This window comes from Odontesthes bonariensis, chromosome 17, assembly GCF_027942865.1.
Source record: "Odontesthes bonariensis isolate fOdoBon6 chromosome 17, fOdoBon6.hap1, whole genome shotgun sequence".
Classification (NCBI taxonomy): Eukaryota; Metazoa; Chordata; class Actinopteri; order Atheriniformes; family Atherinopsidae; genus Odontesthes; species Odontesthes bonariensis.
In genome coordinates, this window is record NC_134522.1 from 16,546,161 (window position 1) to 16,562,941 (window position 16,781).

The 16,781-nt window shown below is 42.0% G+C and overlaps 2 protein-coding genes across 3 annotated transcripts in view; one reads left to right on the forward strand and one right to left on the reverse strand.

Annotated features, from left to right (window-relative positions):
* The window catches only part of LOC142402565 (formin), a 51,177-nt gene extending 38,438 nt beyond the window's left edge, over positions 1 to 12,739 (forward strand). For both annotated transcript variants that reach the window (XM_075488098.1, XM_075488097.1), the window contains 4 exons: positions 4,294 to 4,345; positions 9,101 to 9,250; positions 10,645 to 10,726; positions 10,826 to 12,739. In XM_075488098.1, coding sequence (XP_075344213.1) covers positions 4,294 to 4,345; positions 9,101 to 9,250; positions 10,645 to 10,726; positions 10,826 to 10,870 — 329 coding nt within the window. In that variant the 3' untranslated portion in view covers positions 10,871 to 12,739. The remainder of the gene's footprint in view (positions 1 to 4,293; positions 4,346 to 9,100; positions 9,251 to 10,644; positions 10,727 to 10,825) is intronic.
* A 535-nt stretch (positions 12,740 to 13,274) lies between these two features.
* On the reverse strand, positions 13,275 to 14,586 carry grem1b (gremlin 1b). The gene has a single exon (XM_075447909.1). It carries the CDS (start codon positions 14,584 to 14,586, stop codon positions 14,038 to 14,040), a length of 549 nt encoding a protein of 182 aa, XP_075304024.1. The 3' UTR covers positions 13,275 to 14,037.
* Between the last annotated feature and the right edge of the window lie 2,195 nt (positions 14,587 to 16,781).

Genomic DNA, 16,781 nt, shown 5'->3' on the forward strand with positions numbered 1-16,781 from the left:
TGGTTTTATCTTATAGAATGTGGCTTCTCAGTGTTTTTATTTAAGTTGCTAAGTTGATGGCAAGCAAATTAAATAATTTCAGCCTTTTCTCCCAAACTCACTCAATATCAATTAAGTTCTGTGTACTTTAAAACTCCTTCAGACGAACAGAAAAAAAAGAGAATCAGAAAGAGAGATCCAGTGCGAAGCCAACACGCAAAATGACTGCCAAAGAAATCAAACAAAAATAAAAAGTCAGACATTACCGCTGAAACTCATTGCATTAAATCACCGATGTAGCCTTGCGCTGCCAAAACGGCAATAGAGGCTTGTCACCTTGTTTGAATAAGTTTGCGTAATCTCTGGCTCTCCTTTTACTGGGTTTCTGTCCTAAATCTTTTTATGCCACTGAGACCGTCAGTTGAGATGAAGGATAAGCTGTTTAAATCACTCCTACGCCCTCCAAATCGTGCACAATGACACACTCATGTCCTCACCGTCAGGTAGTGATAATGAATGTTTGCCTTTGGTCCCACTCACAAGCTGGTCTGTCTCATGCGACGTTGTTAAGAAAATTCTCAGTGTCTTCAAAGATGAAACCTTCATTTGGACAGAATATTTACGGCCGAGGAGATGGCCGTGAAACCGAGCGTACAGAGGTAAAAAGGCCCTGTTTTCACCCAGATACACAGCATGGGGCCTTTAAAAAAGAGAGAGTTATAATTATGTTTTTTGCTATGTCAGACAGTCAGCTGGCTGCCGGAGGATCTGTCTCCCAGTGCATGTGTGTGTTTTTGTTCTTGCTGAGAGAGGGCGTCTCGCTGCGCTGTAAGACAGCATGAGGACAGGAGTCTACAGGCCTGTAGAAGGGATCACATTGCTTCTAACATGGTTCTCATGTACTCTCAGCTTCTATAAAGCCGGCAGGACATCTCTGGCTTCGGCCTTGTAAAGCCTGGCCGGCCTCAGTGGATGCCTCCTGGAGACCACCGGCACGGGAGCAGAGCTTCCCTGAAACACTCTGATCATCTTGCTCTTTGTACCTTTTCTGACCCAGGCACTGGTGAACAGCTGCCAAAACCTCTTTCTTTGTGTATTTTTTTATTTTATTTTTTTTTTTTTACACTTAACATTTGACACCCTGTCAAAGTGTTCCAACTTTATGCCTTTTATTGTGCCGTCAAACGTTGCTTTGGGGTTATGAGAAGCCTGAAATAAACCCCAAAAGAAAGCAATGACAAACACAGAGTCCCAACATAGCTGATTAAAAATACTTTTATTACTTTAGTTCAGCAGGAAGTGAGCAGCTGAAGGTGAGAATTAAACACATATAAAGATTTGGGCTGAAATTTCTGTTTCACTGAAACCTTTCTGTGCATCTGAGTTACTGCCATTAAACAAAAAAAAAAAAAAAGTTTTTTTCTTCTCCTGCTACCACACCAGTACCAGGGGTCTGTACTGCCGGGCTTAATGAGGTGACTTAAGGTTTAACCCTGGATTTCCAGTGTCAGTAGTTGTTCACTTCTTACGTGGATGCATCCATATGGAACACGATGGTGAAAACCCAAGCTGCCGCAGAGTGGGTTGTGTTTGGGATAAGAAAGGATCACCTCTCTTTAAAAAATGGGAACTCCGTGTATGCGTCGAAAGTCTCTTCTCTCATGTCTCGCTCAATAGTTTGACACTAAATCTATTTTATCCGTTGAGTTATAGTGGAAGTAACTGATTATCTTAACTAGAGAATTATCAAAGCTTAACCTTGTTGACCTCAAAAGATTTGCAGGTAACATTTGTAAACTTGTCTAGATTATGTTAATTGCCTCCAAGACAATTGATTTTCTGTGTTGTTAATCAGTTAGGGTGGTTAGGATTGGTTGAGCTTTATCAAAAAAATGAACCTTGGGTATGTTGAGCTCGCTTCACATTACAGGTCAGGGGTTGGTGAGGTGGCACCAGAGACTGGTTAGTCAGCCAGATTAAAATCCACCTTTCCCAAATGCTTTTGCTAGCCTGTAGACTCTGACCTGATATTGGAAGAAGCATTGAAAAGACATCATCCACCAGAATTATTTAAATGAGTTCCTTCCCCGCAGGCTTTGGTCAGTGTCAAAGACTGTGGTTTCCACTGGCTACAAAATGGCATCGGTTTTTAAAGGCACATCCTGGACATAAACCTTCCTGTAGAATATTTGTTAAAAACGTTTTTTTTTTCATGTTAACATTGCTTTGGGAGGAGTGCAGTGTATTCGGCGTTTTGCAATGATTCCATGACTTCAAAAGGGCAAAAACAAAGCAATAGCATTCACATCAAAGGGCGGCTGAGGCTGTAAAACTCTGACTCATCTCGGAATGAGTGAATTTCTCAGTCAGGTAAAAGCTCTTGCAGCTCGCGCACAGATACATGTGTCGCACACATGATTTTACATCTTGAAACAAACATGTAAGAACCAAGAAAAGAGGTGGAAGTCTGCTCGGACAGAGTAATTTTTCCCTCATGCAGAGAATGAACAAATACAGACTAAACTTTGCGCAGGGAGTTTAGCCTGAGCAGATCCTGCAGGTGAGCCTAAATGCCATGCGCTCTGCCTTTTAAACGTGCTAAACCTGTGGGATCTCTCCTGAATCTAAATCAAGGGCTCCATCCTCTTGTATGGCTGCTCTTGCTCCTCCTTCAGGCTGAGTCTTACCTCTAGAACTCTCATTATTATATTTGATCTGTTTTAATTATGTCCCCTTTGATCAGTGTTTCATAATCTTCATTTTAGACTTGACACTCTTATTTTTAACTATTCTTTAAAGAACAAAATGGAAAAAACAAAATTTCCAGATCAATGTTACTTATAAATATGTTTGTCTAATATTCTTTTTTTGACTTATTCTTCAATAAGAACTCATTGCAACATCTGGGGACGCTCTGAGTGACATATTTTTCAAGTTAAATATACTCCATGACTAACAGAAAAAACAATTCCTGCATTTAATCTCAGCTTGTGTACGTCTCATTTCACTGGCTGTCCATGGAAAAAACTTGTGTATCATCACATCTTTGGACTTTCTTTGTTGTCCGTGAGTCAGACCAAGCAACCAAACCTCCACTTGTTAGAGTGATTGTGAATTACGTAGACGAGTTAGAATTTGCTGGTAATAACTGTCTGCGGAAGCTGGTTTTGATGAAGTCTTTGAGACTCGTCTGAGCTCAGAGATGAGTGTGAAGATGAGGGAAGATGTTTTGCGGGAATCTTCAGCATCCCTCTTAGACCGCTCTTCATCTCTTTGTTATCTAGCTGCAGGGTAAAGCGGCCGTTTGGAAAAGTGTGTCAGAGTTTTAAAGCCCTAATTTATTGTCCCTCTCAGCATGCACGTCTCATAACTTTCTAGTTAGCGACTAGTGGTTTCATGTTAACATTGGGAGCAGAGGAGGAGAAACTTCACACATCCCCTCGCTGGGCCGTTCTCTTTCTCTCAGCCTCTCGGCTCCTGTGCCACCTCTGAACAGTCGCACCAGAGGGGTACCTCAGGCGCCAGCCTGACCCCCACTGAGACTAACGCCATTGGTCACGGCCCCTCTCCTTTTCCCCTTCCTTCTTTTATTCCAGACATGGCCACCCCCCTTCATTAGGTTTACCCAACAACATGTAAAAAAAGGAGTGAAAATAAAATGGGTTGTTGATCGCAGGCTTTAGCTCACCTTCTCCCAAAAGACCCCCAAACCTGCCTTTGAACAATTTTTTGGAGACTTCCCCCTCTTAAATCTTCAAGTAGGAAAGGTCCCCCATCATTGTAAAAAGGATGAATCTGGAAAAATGCAATAAATCTGAGATCACAGGCACTCTCTGGCCCTAGATAAATTCTTGCACCTCGGCCTGGCCCGCCGCACACATCTGCCTTGCATTTAGACACTTTTACATGGCAAGAGTCCACAGGAGCCTCCAGTTCCCAAGCCTCTCTGTTTTAGCTACAACACGCACATGTATGTCAACACATACACACACACTGCACAAACAGAACACCGCTCCCTGCCCCCGAGCCCAGGCATCACTCGCTCACACTTTGGAGCGTCAACACATAGAGACATGTCAAACTTCCCAATGTGCTTAGCAGTCAAATGAGTAACATGCTCGCTCTCCATGATATCGCAACCCTGAGCTCCTCTTCTTCGCCCCTGAACTGATAACGCTCAGGATAACTAATGAACACAGCGCCGCCCTTTGGTGTCAGTGGCTGTCAGCACAAAATGTTTGGTTATCTGTGTCAACACAAGCCTCATAATCTGCCACACAAATCTCTCTAAATGTTTTCTGTCTTGTGTTGCAGCTCAAAAGGAGCATTCTGCTGAAGAAGGCCGGCTCAATGCAGCTCAGAAAAGGTAGGAAACCAACTGTAACAAGCACAAGACGCAGCACTTCTGCGATATTACCTTATCTTCATAGAGATAACATGGCTGGTATCAGATAAGTCCAACGATTGCTATTTATGTAAACGATATTGGTAGCAGCTGATAAAGTTTCCAGAGGGAAAAAATTGTTTCTTAGTATTTATCGGCTTTGTTGAAAAAGTCAGCCAATGGCTGGGCAGTTTAAGTATGATTTGAATTTGACATTTCAGCAGTTATACACCTGTGCTAACTTCTAGGCCTTTTTGACAGTAAAGACAAATAAAACTGCCCTCTGCTCAACAGAAACAGCAATCTGAATTCACATAAATGTGTAAACCTGGATGCCCTGAGCCTCCTCCCCTGCTGTTCCTATCATTCTTATCTGCCATGTTTTGTGCAGAAGACTCCCGAGAGTTTTATGAGAGGCATCTTGATTTGTAGGCATAAGACACACTGGCAGCCGCTGAGCTCGCTGTCCGAGGGAAATCATATCTGGAACGTTTCATATTGGAAAAAGATGGTGGAGCAGACAAACAAAGCAAATAGATTATTTTTTCTGTGTTTGGATAGAGAGCAGAGTTGTTTGCTTTATATCGTAACGCTCCAGCTTCCAAAATAAATCACTGGAGCACATAAAGAAGACAGTGAAAGACACCGGACGCAAGAAAATGGAACCTATAAACAATTAGAAAGTTGATTGCTTTGGACACCATCATAACTCAACAAATGGCTCTGAACTGCTCTGCTTCATGTTGCCGTTTTAGAGCCAACAGAATCATTTAAGTATGGCTGCACTTCTCATTCTCTGAATGCCTCCCTCACTATAGAGTGATATCCACTGAACCACACCTAAATGTGTGTGTGTGTTTGTGTGCATTTGCACCCTCTTGTGCATGAGTGACACCACTGTAACTAAGGTGTTGAACTTGGAGGGGAATATTGATCAAAAGGGTCCCGCAGCTGACGGCACCTTTGCTTTTAATGAAGTTCTCCTTTTAATTTCACCTAGGAAAGGGGCTGGCTGCCTGGTGCTAGGTAAAGCAGGAGGGAGGCAGGGGTCTCTCTCTCGCTCGCAGGTTCCCACAGAGCCACCTCGTAAAAGTGACACGCTGTTGATGAATATGGGCGTCAGCGGGCTCTCCGGGCCCTGGGTGGGCTCCCACATCTGTTCTGGTTGAGGGATCGTCGCACAAACGGCAGCAGTGGCAAAATTATTGCCAAAAGAAAAAGACGGCACATCCACGGTGTGACAAAATACCTCGGCCTCAACCTGTTAGTCCACATCAGAGAGCAGGGGAGAACAACATGAATCAGGATACTGAAAAGAATCAGGGCAACGTGTCAACCCTCAAAATGTTTTCAGATCATGGCAATAAGAAAAACTTTGTAATTGAACCACAGTTGACAATTATTTGATTTATTATTCTGGTTATTGTTTTCTTAGTTATTACGAAACGGGACAAAATGGGGAAACTTTTTCTCTCTTTCTTGTAAATCCCAGAAACAGTTTAAATTACGGGATTTGATTGATCAACAGTGTAAAATGCCAAAAAGTATTCCATTTGTAGCCAGACGGGAAATTAACTCAAAAAGTAAATCAGAAAAGTAATAATTCATTATCGAAATAGTTTATAAAATTATTTTCTTTTAATTCAGTTATACCTTAAAAAACTATTTTTTCCTCTTTAATGACAAGAACTGAAAGCTTTTATAAGAGTATCTGCTCATATTTAAATCTGGATTTTGCCTTGACTAGATGTTTTCTGAACGGATTCATTTGGTCTGAATGGAAACTACACAAATGGCAGGTGTTTAGAAAAAAACATTTACAATTCCCAGAACCTCTTCTTAATGTTCAGTTTATTATCCTCCACTGTTAAGTGGAAGAACCCACAAACCTATTTACTCATGTAAAACAAAAACTTGTGGTCTTGAGCTTGTTTTGTATCATTCTTTTATACCCTTAAATGTAGATAAATCTACAGATGCCAATGATTTGTGGGTGTTTAATCAGTTAATCGAAAATAGTATGAGGACAACATGTCAAATTGATGTTAAGGGACACAAAAAATGCATTTATTTATTTCTTATTGTTCTGTTTTGTCTTGAATATATTCTCCTTCTTTAATTGATGTCAGCAACACCTTTTTAAAGTAACCAAAGTAACCAAAAACAAACGGTTAAATAGAAAGAAAACAGTAATAGGATTGGGTATTAAAGTCATTTAAAAGTAAAGCTGAGAAGAGGTTACCCTTTCCTCGTGAGACTTGTTGTCTTTGTGTTTCTCAATGGAAAATTGTAATGGCATTATGCGCAATAGCAATACCAAAGCACTTTCTGCTGGTAATACAATATTAAAAGAGCCTAACCGGCCTGCAGTCAAGACCTGTCACTGTCTGAAAATGTTTGCTGCATTACAAAACATAACATGCGAAAGGTCCAGCACAGTTGAGCACTCGAAATTCTTCATCAAGCAAAATGTTTCACTTCAAAAGCTACAGCCGCTGGTCTTGTCAGAGTGCTGTTAAGAGAGAAGGTGATGCAAGACGGCAGTAAACATGCACTCGTCCCAACTTTTTGGAAATAATAAACAGTGATCTTTTATCAGCTTCAACATTCATTTATGTTGTCCTTATACTATTTTCAACCAAAAAAATTGGGTTTAAATCATTGGCAAGTTATTGCATTCTGGTTTTATTTACATCTCACACAGCATGCCAACTTTTTGGAAACATTGAAACAATACACACCTGCAGTAGCACTTTAGGCAAATGTGGAATTAGAAGTGCATTTTTTCACATTTAGAGATGAACGCAAATTTTAACATTGGACTCCTCTGGTGTAGCTAGAAAATTAGAAAAAACATACTAATCATATTTTGAGATTTTGATTAATACGTCATTGAGGCACATAAATATGTTTCATTGCCAAGAAACACAGTAACATTATTTTTTAAATAACCGAAAAAGTTCTAATGAAACTGCTCGAAGCAATTTAAAGCCTAATTGTCAAGCGTCTACGTTATGACAATTACATCTACAAAGTTCATATCCTGTTTGATCATTACTTGGCTTTTTCCTCAACATGCAGTCTTAATTTGTCTGCTTCATGTTTGGGCTCCACCGAGGTTTCCTGGTTCTGTCCTCAGTTCTGTCTCATTAAGTTTCCTTCTCCCCCATCACGCTCAATTTCATTTGGCCCAAGTGCCGCCTCTAAAGTCACCGTAAAGCTTTGGTTTTGTTGGTGCAAGTGGGCGTATTATTCCTCTTGGACATAAGATGAAAATGGCCTCTGATTTGTGCCTCTGCTGAATCAGCCAACAACATGCAGTTTACTTCTGCTGTCTTTTTTACTGGGGAAACAAAGGAATGCAGAGTTGCCTGTCCAAATATTCCTCTGATTCTCACGGCTGTTCATGGTTTTGTAATGGGTCTTTTTTTATAGCTGTCAGTAAGGAATGCCGACTGTGGGTGCTGCAGTAAACCCTCTCACGGCAATGGCATCATAGCATAGATTAAAGAAGTCTCTGTGTTTGTGTGCAAGTGCAATCGGTCTGTGCTCTCAAATAAACAGAGATCTGCTTGATTTTGCTTGTGTTTTGTAGGCATGTGTTAGTTTGTTGCATCTGTTTTGAGTGCTGCTTTGTGTCTCTACTTGTTTCACATGCGCAGGTGGCTAAAAAGAAAAGCTCGATTTGCTTGATTTGTTCGAGCTTTGACATAATGACCCTGGGTCAGGAGAGGAGCTGACAGATAAGAGTCCCTGTTCGTCATGCTAGACCAGGCCAGCTGCAGCCAGACTACCTGTGACGGCACGTCTGTTTGGTCAATCAAAACATCTCGGAGCCTTGTTCTTCCACCTTCAGAGCGATCTTCAGCGCTCCCTGTTTTGAGCATCCCAGTAAAATGAAGCATCAATAGGAAATGGGGAGCAGAAATTCCTGCTTTTTTTAGACTTCTCGCTGGGCACCATTTCACTCCACCTGAACATGTCTTATATTAGTGTTACAAAAAGCCACCTAGCATCTGGAGGTCAGAGCCTACCCGGGTGTCAATGGGACAGCGTCCCTTGAATCATGGCCCCCTTTTATCAACCCTCTGACAGGCACAGCTAGAAAAGCTCTTTCATGTTTGTGTTAGCGGAGGGAATCCGAAGCAGCAGGCTGTTTTTCATGTCATATGTGTACTGCTGAGAGCCTCGTGAGGAGTTCGTATTTGGTTACAATTGAATTAGCAGAGGGGCTGGCTAACAGTGGTGCTACAGAGAATCCATATATTTACACAGATCAGATTTGTCTGATGTTTCATCGTTGATTGTCTGCCAGTATTTTCTTGGAGCTGTGAGTTCTACAGTTCAGCGTGTGTGTGTGTGTGTGTTTGAGAGAGAGATGGTGTGCCTGTTCTTGGCCATCTCTATCTCCTCTGGCAGTCTTCACTCTGCAGGCTGTGGAGGTCAATGCGATAATGGAGCCGCCGCTACTGGCTCTCCCCTGTGCCCCAGCGGGGTGGACACTCTCCTTCCAGCTCTGTTTCTCGCCTCTTACTCTGACTACATCCATCAATTTCAGTGGTGCAATGTCTAAATTAAAATGTGTTCACAATGGATTCTGCATTATTTTTTGGAACTACTTAACTTTCTTGTAGCCTGTTCATGCCGTTCTTGCTGAGCTGCTCACCAAAGTGCACTTTTATCCCCATCCGAGGTCATTTACGGCTGTTCAAGCTTCTGCTGTGTTTCCTTCTGCAGTTTCCAGGATGTGGCGAGCTACTTTGGTGTAAAACCAAAGTCTGGGGATAAAGAAGTGACTCCGAATTACGTCTTCATGCTCTGGTACGAGTTCTGCAACGACTTCAAGAACACCTGGATACGACAAAGCAAGAACATCTCCAAGGAGAGGTGAGTTGAATTCTTGAATAGTTGTGCCATTAATTTCTCTGTCTTAAAGATTTAGTTTACTTGTCGGGAGGAGTTAGTAGCGCAGGGTTATTTCAGATTCTTTAAAGAAAAATAAGATGGATAGAATTTCATAATGGGGAACAAGGGATTCAGTACTTTTGGAGCTGGAAGCCACAATGGTGTCTTAAAATTTGTGATATTTCTGCTGGGAAAATGTGAATGTTTTTTAAATGTTTCTCTCTGCAGTGCTCCAAATACTTGTCTTAAATTTCCAGAGGGTTGTTTCAAGGGACATATTTTAAGTGCCTCGTCTTTTCAGAATGTGTAAAGTAAAGCAAGGCCTCAAACTGCATTTCTTATCTCTGTCAGCTTTGGAAAGGTGCTTAACACCTCTGAACATCATGTCAAATTAGCACAGAGAGTACAAAGGTGATTTGCAGATGCTGGGTTGTAATTAAAGTAAAGAGAGAGGCCATGAAAGAGGAGGCAGATGAGAGTAGCTGAGGCCTCTGTCCTGTTTTTAAAGGACTGGGGCCTGAATTTATGATCTTTTCTCTGACCTGAGGCGTCATGTTGGGGGTAGTGTTATTACACTGAGAGACTGCAGACCCTCCTGGCGGCCGCCTGGCTTTACTGGCAAGCGGACAGGGGCCTTTGGCCATTAAAAGGCTGCGCATCAAGGGAGAACTGATGAGCACAATAATGATGCTGGACGTGCAGCCCAAAGTGTAGAACAGCCGCGCGTGCAGAGACGACTTGTGGCTCTCGGAGTTGAGCGGAGAGCCGCCGCTCCAGACAGACTTTGGAGTTGTAAGTGTTAAGTTTCGGGCGGTGCCTTCGTGGCCCTCGTCGCATTCTGAAGGTGAAATCGCACATCGATTTCTTTGGCTTCATGTGGGCTCCTGCACATATGTTTGCTTTCCGAACAAAGTCTGCCAAGTTTCATTCACTCCCTGCGACATGGAGACTTTCACAGCCCGGCCGTGGATCCTTGTGCTCTCTTTTAATTGTAATCGCGTCTCACATTACTCACAGCTGATTGTGCTTATGTACAATTAACTTTATTTTAAATACTGTTTGCACACTCATAAAAACCAAGTGTTTTTTTTAAAGGCTACCTCATTATCTCATCAACCCACTGTCATTCTCTACTGCTTTCACTGACCGCAAACTCCAAAGAGGGTGTGTGTGTGTGTGTGTGTGTGTGTGTGTGTGTGTGTGTGTGTGTGTGTGTGTGTGTGTGTGTGTTTGGCCCTAGGGAGATACTTAAATGTCTTCCAAGGACGCCATGATGAGAAGTTTCTCTCTCAGTCTGCTTTATTTTTAGTGTGTACTTTTAGTTTTAAATGTTCTGCTAATATGAAACCATTGTGGGTATTTTTCTTCGTCTATAGGTTGAAGGAAGCCCAAGAAAACATCAAGAAGATCACGGCAGAGAAGCGAGTTGAAACCAAGAAAATCAATGCCAACAGTTTGGTAAGAAAGGATCTATATTCAGCAAAGAAGTAGAATTTCCTGAAAGCTGCTTAGGACAGAAATCAGGGCGCTGAATCTTTATGTGCTTGTTGCCAACAGAAAGAGAGGCTGCGGCAGAAGGAAGCCGGGGTGTCTTCCAGCTGAGTGAAATGACGAATGAGGAAGCAGAAGAAGAATTGAGAAAGCACGTAGGCCCCATCCCTACTGTTTTTAGCACCGGCCTCTCAATAACAAAATAAAACCTCCCCGGCCGTATTTCTGCCCCACTAACAGCACTGAACTCATCCCGTTCCTAAGCCATGCCCTGCACTCCACCACCTCCATATTGAGCTTTTTCTGTACAACCCTTGCTGCGAGAATGCATGGCTGACATAGCAGAAAGTAAGCAGGAGTCTTCAAGGCCAAAGGTTGACCTCATTCATCCAGTGTAGCATGACCTCGGAGTGTCCAGCTTGTGAAAGGTCTGTGGGGTTCAGCGGGATTCTCAGCCGTGCCAAAAGGCTCCTTTTGGATGTTAGGAAGCTGAGAATGGTCTCTTTCCTAATCTTTATCAGCCAGCATACAGTACGCACTGAACATGCTCCGAAATGTTGAAAATATTCAGCCGCTGGTGCTGTTGCAGGAACAGATATGGCTTCCTGGTAATGTCTGCCGACAGGAAAATCCCTGTTGACAAAACATCTCACTCGCTCTCAAAGCAGGAAATTAGCAGTTCCCAGAGTCCTTTACAGCTTCTAATTCACTATGTCATTAAGAGTCTTGTAAATATGTCATAATATAGGATCGGCAGGGACTTGGCAGCTTCAAGGAATATGATAAATTACCTCCACTCTGCTTCAAGTGCAGATGAAGACATGTTGAGTTTCAATTGCTGTGTATAGGTTGTGTGCCAGCATGTGGAGGTTTTGCTGTGTTGTGTGTTGCACTGCACCAGACTGACCTCTCCTGGGTGACAGCCAGAGGAGAGCAGAACCTGGCAGCGAGTCTGACGCTGAGCCTCGAGCCCCCTCACCTACACAAACGTGTTCTTAAAACCACCTGAAGAACCAAACGACTTTTGGCCATACACTCACCCACCTACAATTTATGAAAAAGGAAGAAATAAAAGAAGTTGTGCTGTTATCACCTTGCGTCCAGCACACTTTTAAGCACTTTCCTGCTTGTGTTAGCTGTATGTTGCTGCACGCTGTAAACCACACTCCCCGTTATTGCTAATTGCGTGCATTTTTTAAAAAGAATTGTCTTGCATTTTTGCACCTCTTTTCCTATGTAAGACTATGGGTTATTTGCTAGAAGATGTTTAAACTTTTATGCTTCATGATAAGATCCTGTTAGGTTTTTGTTTTTAAGACAGTGCGTTATTAAAGTTGAGCTTTATGTAAAAATGTTTGACTAAACCACGCTCCATTGAAGAAAAGTCTATTTATGTAAAGAGAGAATTATTTAATGCCAAAAACATCAGCTCTGTTCTCTTTTTTTTAAGCTTTCTTAGTAATAAGTGAATTGACCTAGAAGCTGCTTGATGGCTCATTCAGATGAAATATATATTTTCACATGGATGTTACTTGTATGTTGTGCACATCTGCAATGAAACTGAAATTCTTTGCATAGAGTGAAGAGAGATGCCTTTTCTGCTTCGTTTCGGGTAATGAGAGGAGTTTAAGATTGTCACCTCAAGCCATCTGAGTTGTAATACCTCAGACTTCCAGATATGAGACTATCCATAAAACTGCACTTTGATTTATTTTTTTAATCTCCAAAGTCTTTCATGGATGCCATTTATTTTCTATAAAGGTTGAAGACTTTGATCTGCTATATTTTCCTTCTGAGGGGTCGAATAACAAAAAAAAATCAGCTGATGTTGAGCAAGGACTTGCAGCCTTTCTTGTGTGTGAATATGTCGGTTCAAGTAACCCTCAGAAGCTCTCGCATAGGTGCTCTGTAATTTTATGGAATTGTTTTAAATTTCGAGAATAAACTACTGGATGCCTAATAAATCATTTGGATGAGGAATCGCACTTTGAAATTTGTGTTGAACCACTTCCACTTCCGCTGTCCACAACAACAATAGATCTGATATTTATTAAAGAAGACTGAGTCATCAAAGGGTTTGTGATCATAAAGTGTCTGGCCAGCTCAATAAAACTTAGTCAGAATGAAGTCTTAACAGCCCAGCCTTGTTTCTGAACATTTAAACTTGTTGTTGAGTCTCTCCTGAAATAAAGTCAATAGTTTTAGCAAGAAGAATTTGTCATGCTTCCTTTTTTTTTCTCAAACTGAACCCAGTTCAATAAGGGAATAGCATTAAACCTATTTGCTCTTTGGAAAATGCTGCCAGCCGCCCAATACCTCAGGATAGACATAATTTCCCAATTCAAATGGATTAAAAAAAAAGGAGTCAAATGACATCACATAAAGAGATAATTGGAATGAGCAACCGCATATACTCAGGTTTCCCAAAGTTAGTGCAAATGAGTAAGTAAGATGTCACTCCACGCACAATAATGGGTAATCTCGCATTTTGTTTAATACAATTTTCTACACAATGAATTACAAATAATATGCACAATATTACAGCATCCGTTTATTAGGTTTTTGTGGATAATTTAATGGAGGGAATATACAAACCGGCTAAATCAAAGATGGCTTTACATTTTACACCTATTCAGTCTCGATATTAAACCATCACTGTACATCGACCCTATAAACTAACTAAGGAGCCTCTTGTTTCTAAAGGCTATTTGAGTATAGGCTCCCAACTTAAACGGAAAAAAAAAAAAAAACATCTGCTACGAAATTCACAGAAATCAATTAGGATAACCTTGAAAGATTTTTTTGAAATATCGAGATAAAATCACATTTTTTTCATTTACAAATATTCATTAATCAAATTCCACACAGTGGAAACATCCAGTTCTACAAACTTATGCGTAAAATACAGGTCAAGGACAGAAATATTTCCCCGTCACACCTAGTGTCTGGAGCAGTGAGTTATTGGAAAGAACCGGGGCTTCGCGGTCCTTATTCTTTGCTTCTACTTGGGGTGAGAAAGCCGTGCGTAAAATGTGCCCGTTTGAATTCGGGGTTTCCGTGCAGTGATGTTTGATTTGAAACTCGTGAGGAGTAAAATGTTGAAGTTTTTAAAATTGCATGTCCATTTTATTTTTTTTTTTCACACGTTGTGCAAGAAGATAATCGTGCGTGCTTTTGTATGTGGTGCACATCTCCAGACGGAGACAGGCAGGTGTTCTCAGAACACTTTAACAACAATCCTGTCATCGAGGAATAACGCGCATACCATCACTGCGTGTTTAGTCCAGGTCTATGGAAATGCAGCGGCACTGTTTGACGCGCTGGATGCGTTTCTTCTTGGTGGGCGGCTGCAAGTCCGGACAGTTCAAAGTAAAAGTCATGGTGGTAAAACGCTTCGGCTTGCAAAATGAGCAGGACTGGAAGGCACCCTCCTCCCTGCGGATGTGCCTTGGGATGTAGAAGGAGTTGCACTGTCCGTAACAGAAACGGTTGATGATGGTGCGGCTTTCGCAGCCTTCCTCGTGGATTGTCTGTTTTAGAGGCTGCGTCTTGCACCAGTCCCGTTTTAAATACTGGCGCTCCGTCACATGTAGGGCTTCCTGGCTGGACTCCAGCACCTCATCGGCTGGTGAGGATGAGCCCGGCCTCTGGCGGGACCCAGAGCCCGCCTGCGGAGGCTGCGGTTGCTGCTCCGATTCGTTTGGGTTGCTTTTTTCAGGATGAGGAATGGCCCCTTGTGAACCTCGGTTTCTTTTTAAATCCACAGGAGAGGACAGCAACCCAATGATGAAAACCACACTGCAAAAGATGCGCGTCGAGATGGCCATCCTTGGGGAGAAGAGAGGACAAAAGAATGAATTTCCTCAGCCTTTCAACTTCGGAAGCGTTACGCACAGCTGTCAAAGCTTTTACGCAGCGTAAAAACGCAGAGTGAACTTTTTCTTTCTTTGAAACCGCATGAAAATGAGACTTCAGTAGATTAGACTTTATTATTATTATTCTAATAACCCTATGCCAGTTAGATGCTTCTATAGTTTATCCATAATCCAAAAAAAGCTATCACCGAGTCCACACATGCTCACCGTAACTAACATGCAGTTTTGTTATTTCTGTAGACTATATGGTTCAAATCTAAGTGGTGGCAGATGATAGGGATGGATTCCAAAGAGAATAGCCGGAAATTAACCTACCTGTGTGAGTCTGCACTGCTACAAGAGGGATGATGTGATCCTGTCGGTCCTCTTCGGCACCTTCGGGTGTGATAGGCACCTACGGCAGTCGACTGTACACTGGTGGGACTGTGGATGGGTGGGAGACTAAGCGCTCCATAGACAGGGGCCAGGGGGTTTAATACAAATTGCTCCAGCGCCGGACTGTCTCCCTTTAAATGTCTGCCAGCTGAGATGTGCACAACAGTTATTGGCTAAGCAAGTAGAGAAAATCAAGACTATCCGCCCCCTCAACACTTCGTTGAACCCACTTCAAGAAGGCAGACAACCGAGGAAGAGCGAGGGCAGGCAGGCAGGGAAGAGGAAGAAAAGAGGGAGGAGGAGGAGGAGGAGGAGGAGGAGGAGGAGGAGGAGGAGGAGGAGGAGGAGGAGGAGGAGGAGGAGGAGGAGGAGGAGGAGGAGGAGGAGGAGGAGGAGGAGGAGAGAGAAGAGGAGCCGAGAGTGAGGCCTGGAGTTTATGCGCACGTGGAAAAGCTGCAAGTTATTTTCTTTTATAGAGATAATATCACTCAAAACATTGCCATTACAGCATGAAAGGGGTTCGTGCATGAAGAGCTGATGATAACAGAACAGCACACAATGACACATTCTATAAATAATTTCCTCCAAATTCATAAAAGTTGTCCGAAATACTTCATCTTTATTACATATGGGTGATGGATGTTGATCTTAAAATTAAGATCATCTTAGATTACAGAGTAGGCCTGAGGGGGAAATTTCATTGGAGCCATGTATTGCTCTGTATGTTAGACACCCACTGGGGAAGTTGATACACTGGGAACCAGTAGGTTATTTTCTAAGATTATTTAAGTGCGCTGACGTGTTAAGTTACACCCTCAACAATTTCCTAATCATGTAAATGTGTTCATCTCAGTTTATTATGTTCAAATTTCTCTTTATTAACCCTATAATTGACCCACAAGTGTTTCACATTTTTATTTACTTGTTTTTTGTTTTTTTTAAAGTTCAAGTTAAGGGCGATTGTGAAATAGCCCGTGGTTGTTTTGTGAATGCTTGTACTCTCAAATATGCTAAGTCAAGTTATGAATATTAATCACCAAAAACACATTTGAGCACGGGATTGTGGGTTAACTGATCATCTTTACAGTTGCATTAACACCAGCGCTTTACAACCTGGCAACGATCCTCTCAACGGCTTTACATGGATGTATAAAACATCATTAAATCAGACAGTGAACATAAATAAAAGCTGTTAAAAACAGTGAAAATTTGGTGCGCTCTCACCATAAACCACTTTATGATGAGAGACTCCCATCACTGCAATAACCGACGACCTTAACGGTACATTGTGTCCAAGTCCAATTTATCCTGTTATACATGAAAAACGTCCAAGTTTCTGTTGGACAGCGGAAAACCAATCTCTAGAAACTCATTAGATTCAGATCGAATGTTTAATAGCGGCTGGGAGTTTTTTTTTTTTTATTTTAGACTTTTTTGGCTCACGCGGTTGATTTTTCAAATAGCAGAACAGTATTTGTTTCATAAAGGAACCTCCGGAGACGGAGGCACAAGAACTTTGCTAAAAGATATACTGCAAACAGTAATGCGTTTCTCAACAACTGTCATTAAACACATTAGAAGTGGATAAAAGTCTTAACAAGCGAGTTAAAGCCGTCACCTCAGTTTCAGGTTGACTGAATGAATTCTTGACCCTTTTACAATTTGAACTGGGGCCTAAATGAAAGCGCGCGCTGGTGTGCTGATGTGTGAAAAGTTGCTGTCGGACGCCCCCTAGTGGCTTCGCCAAGACTCAAGAATCATTTCTGCGAACA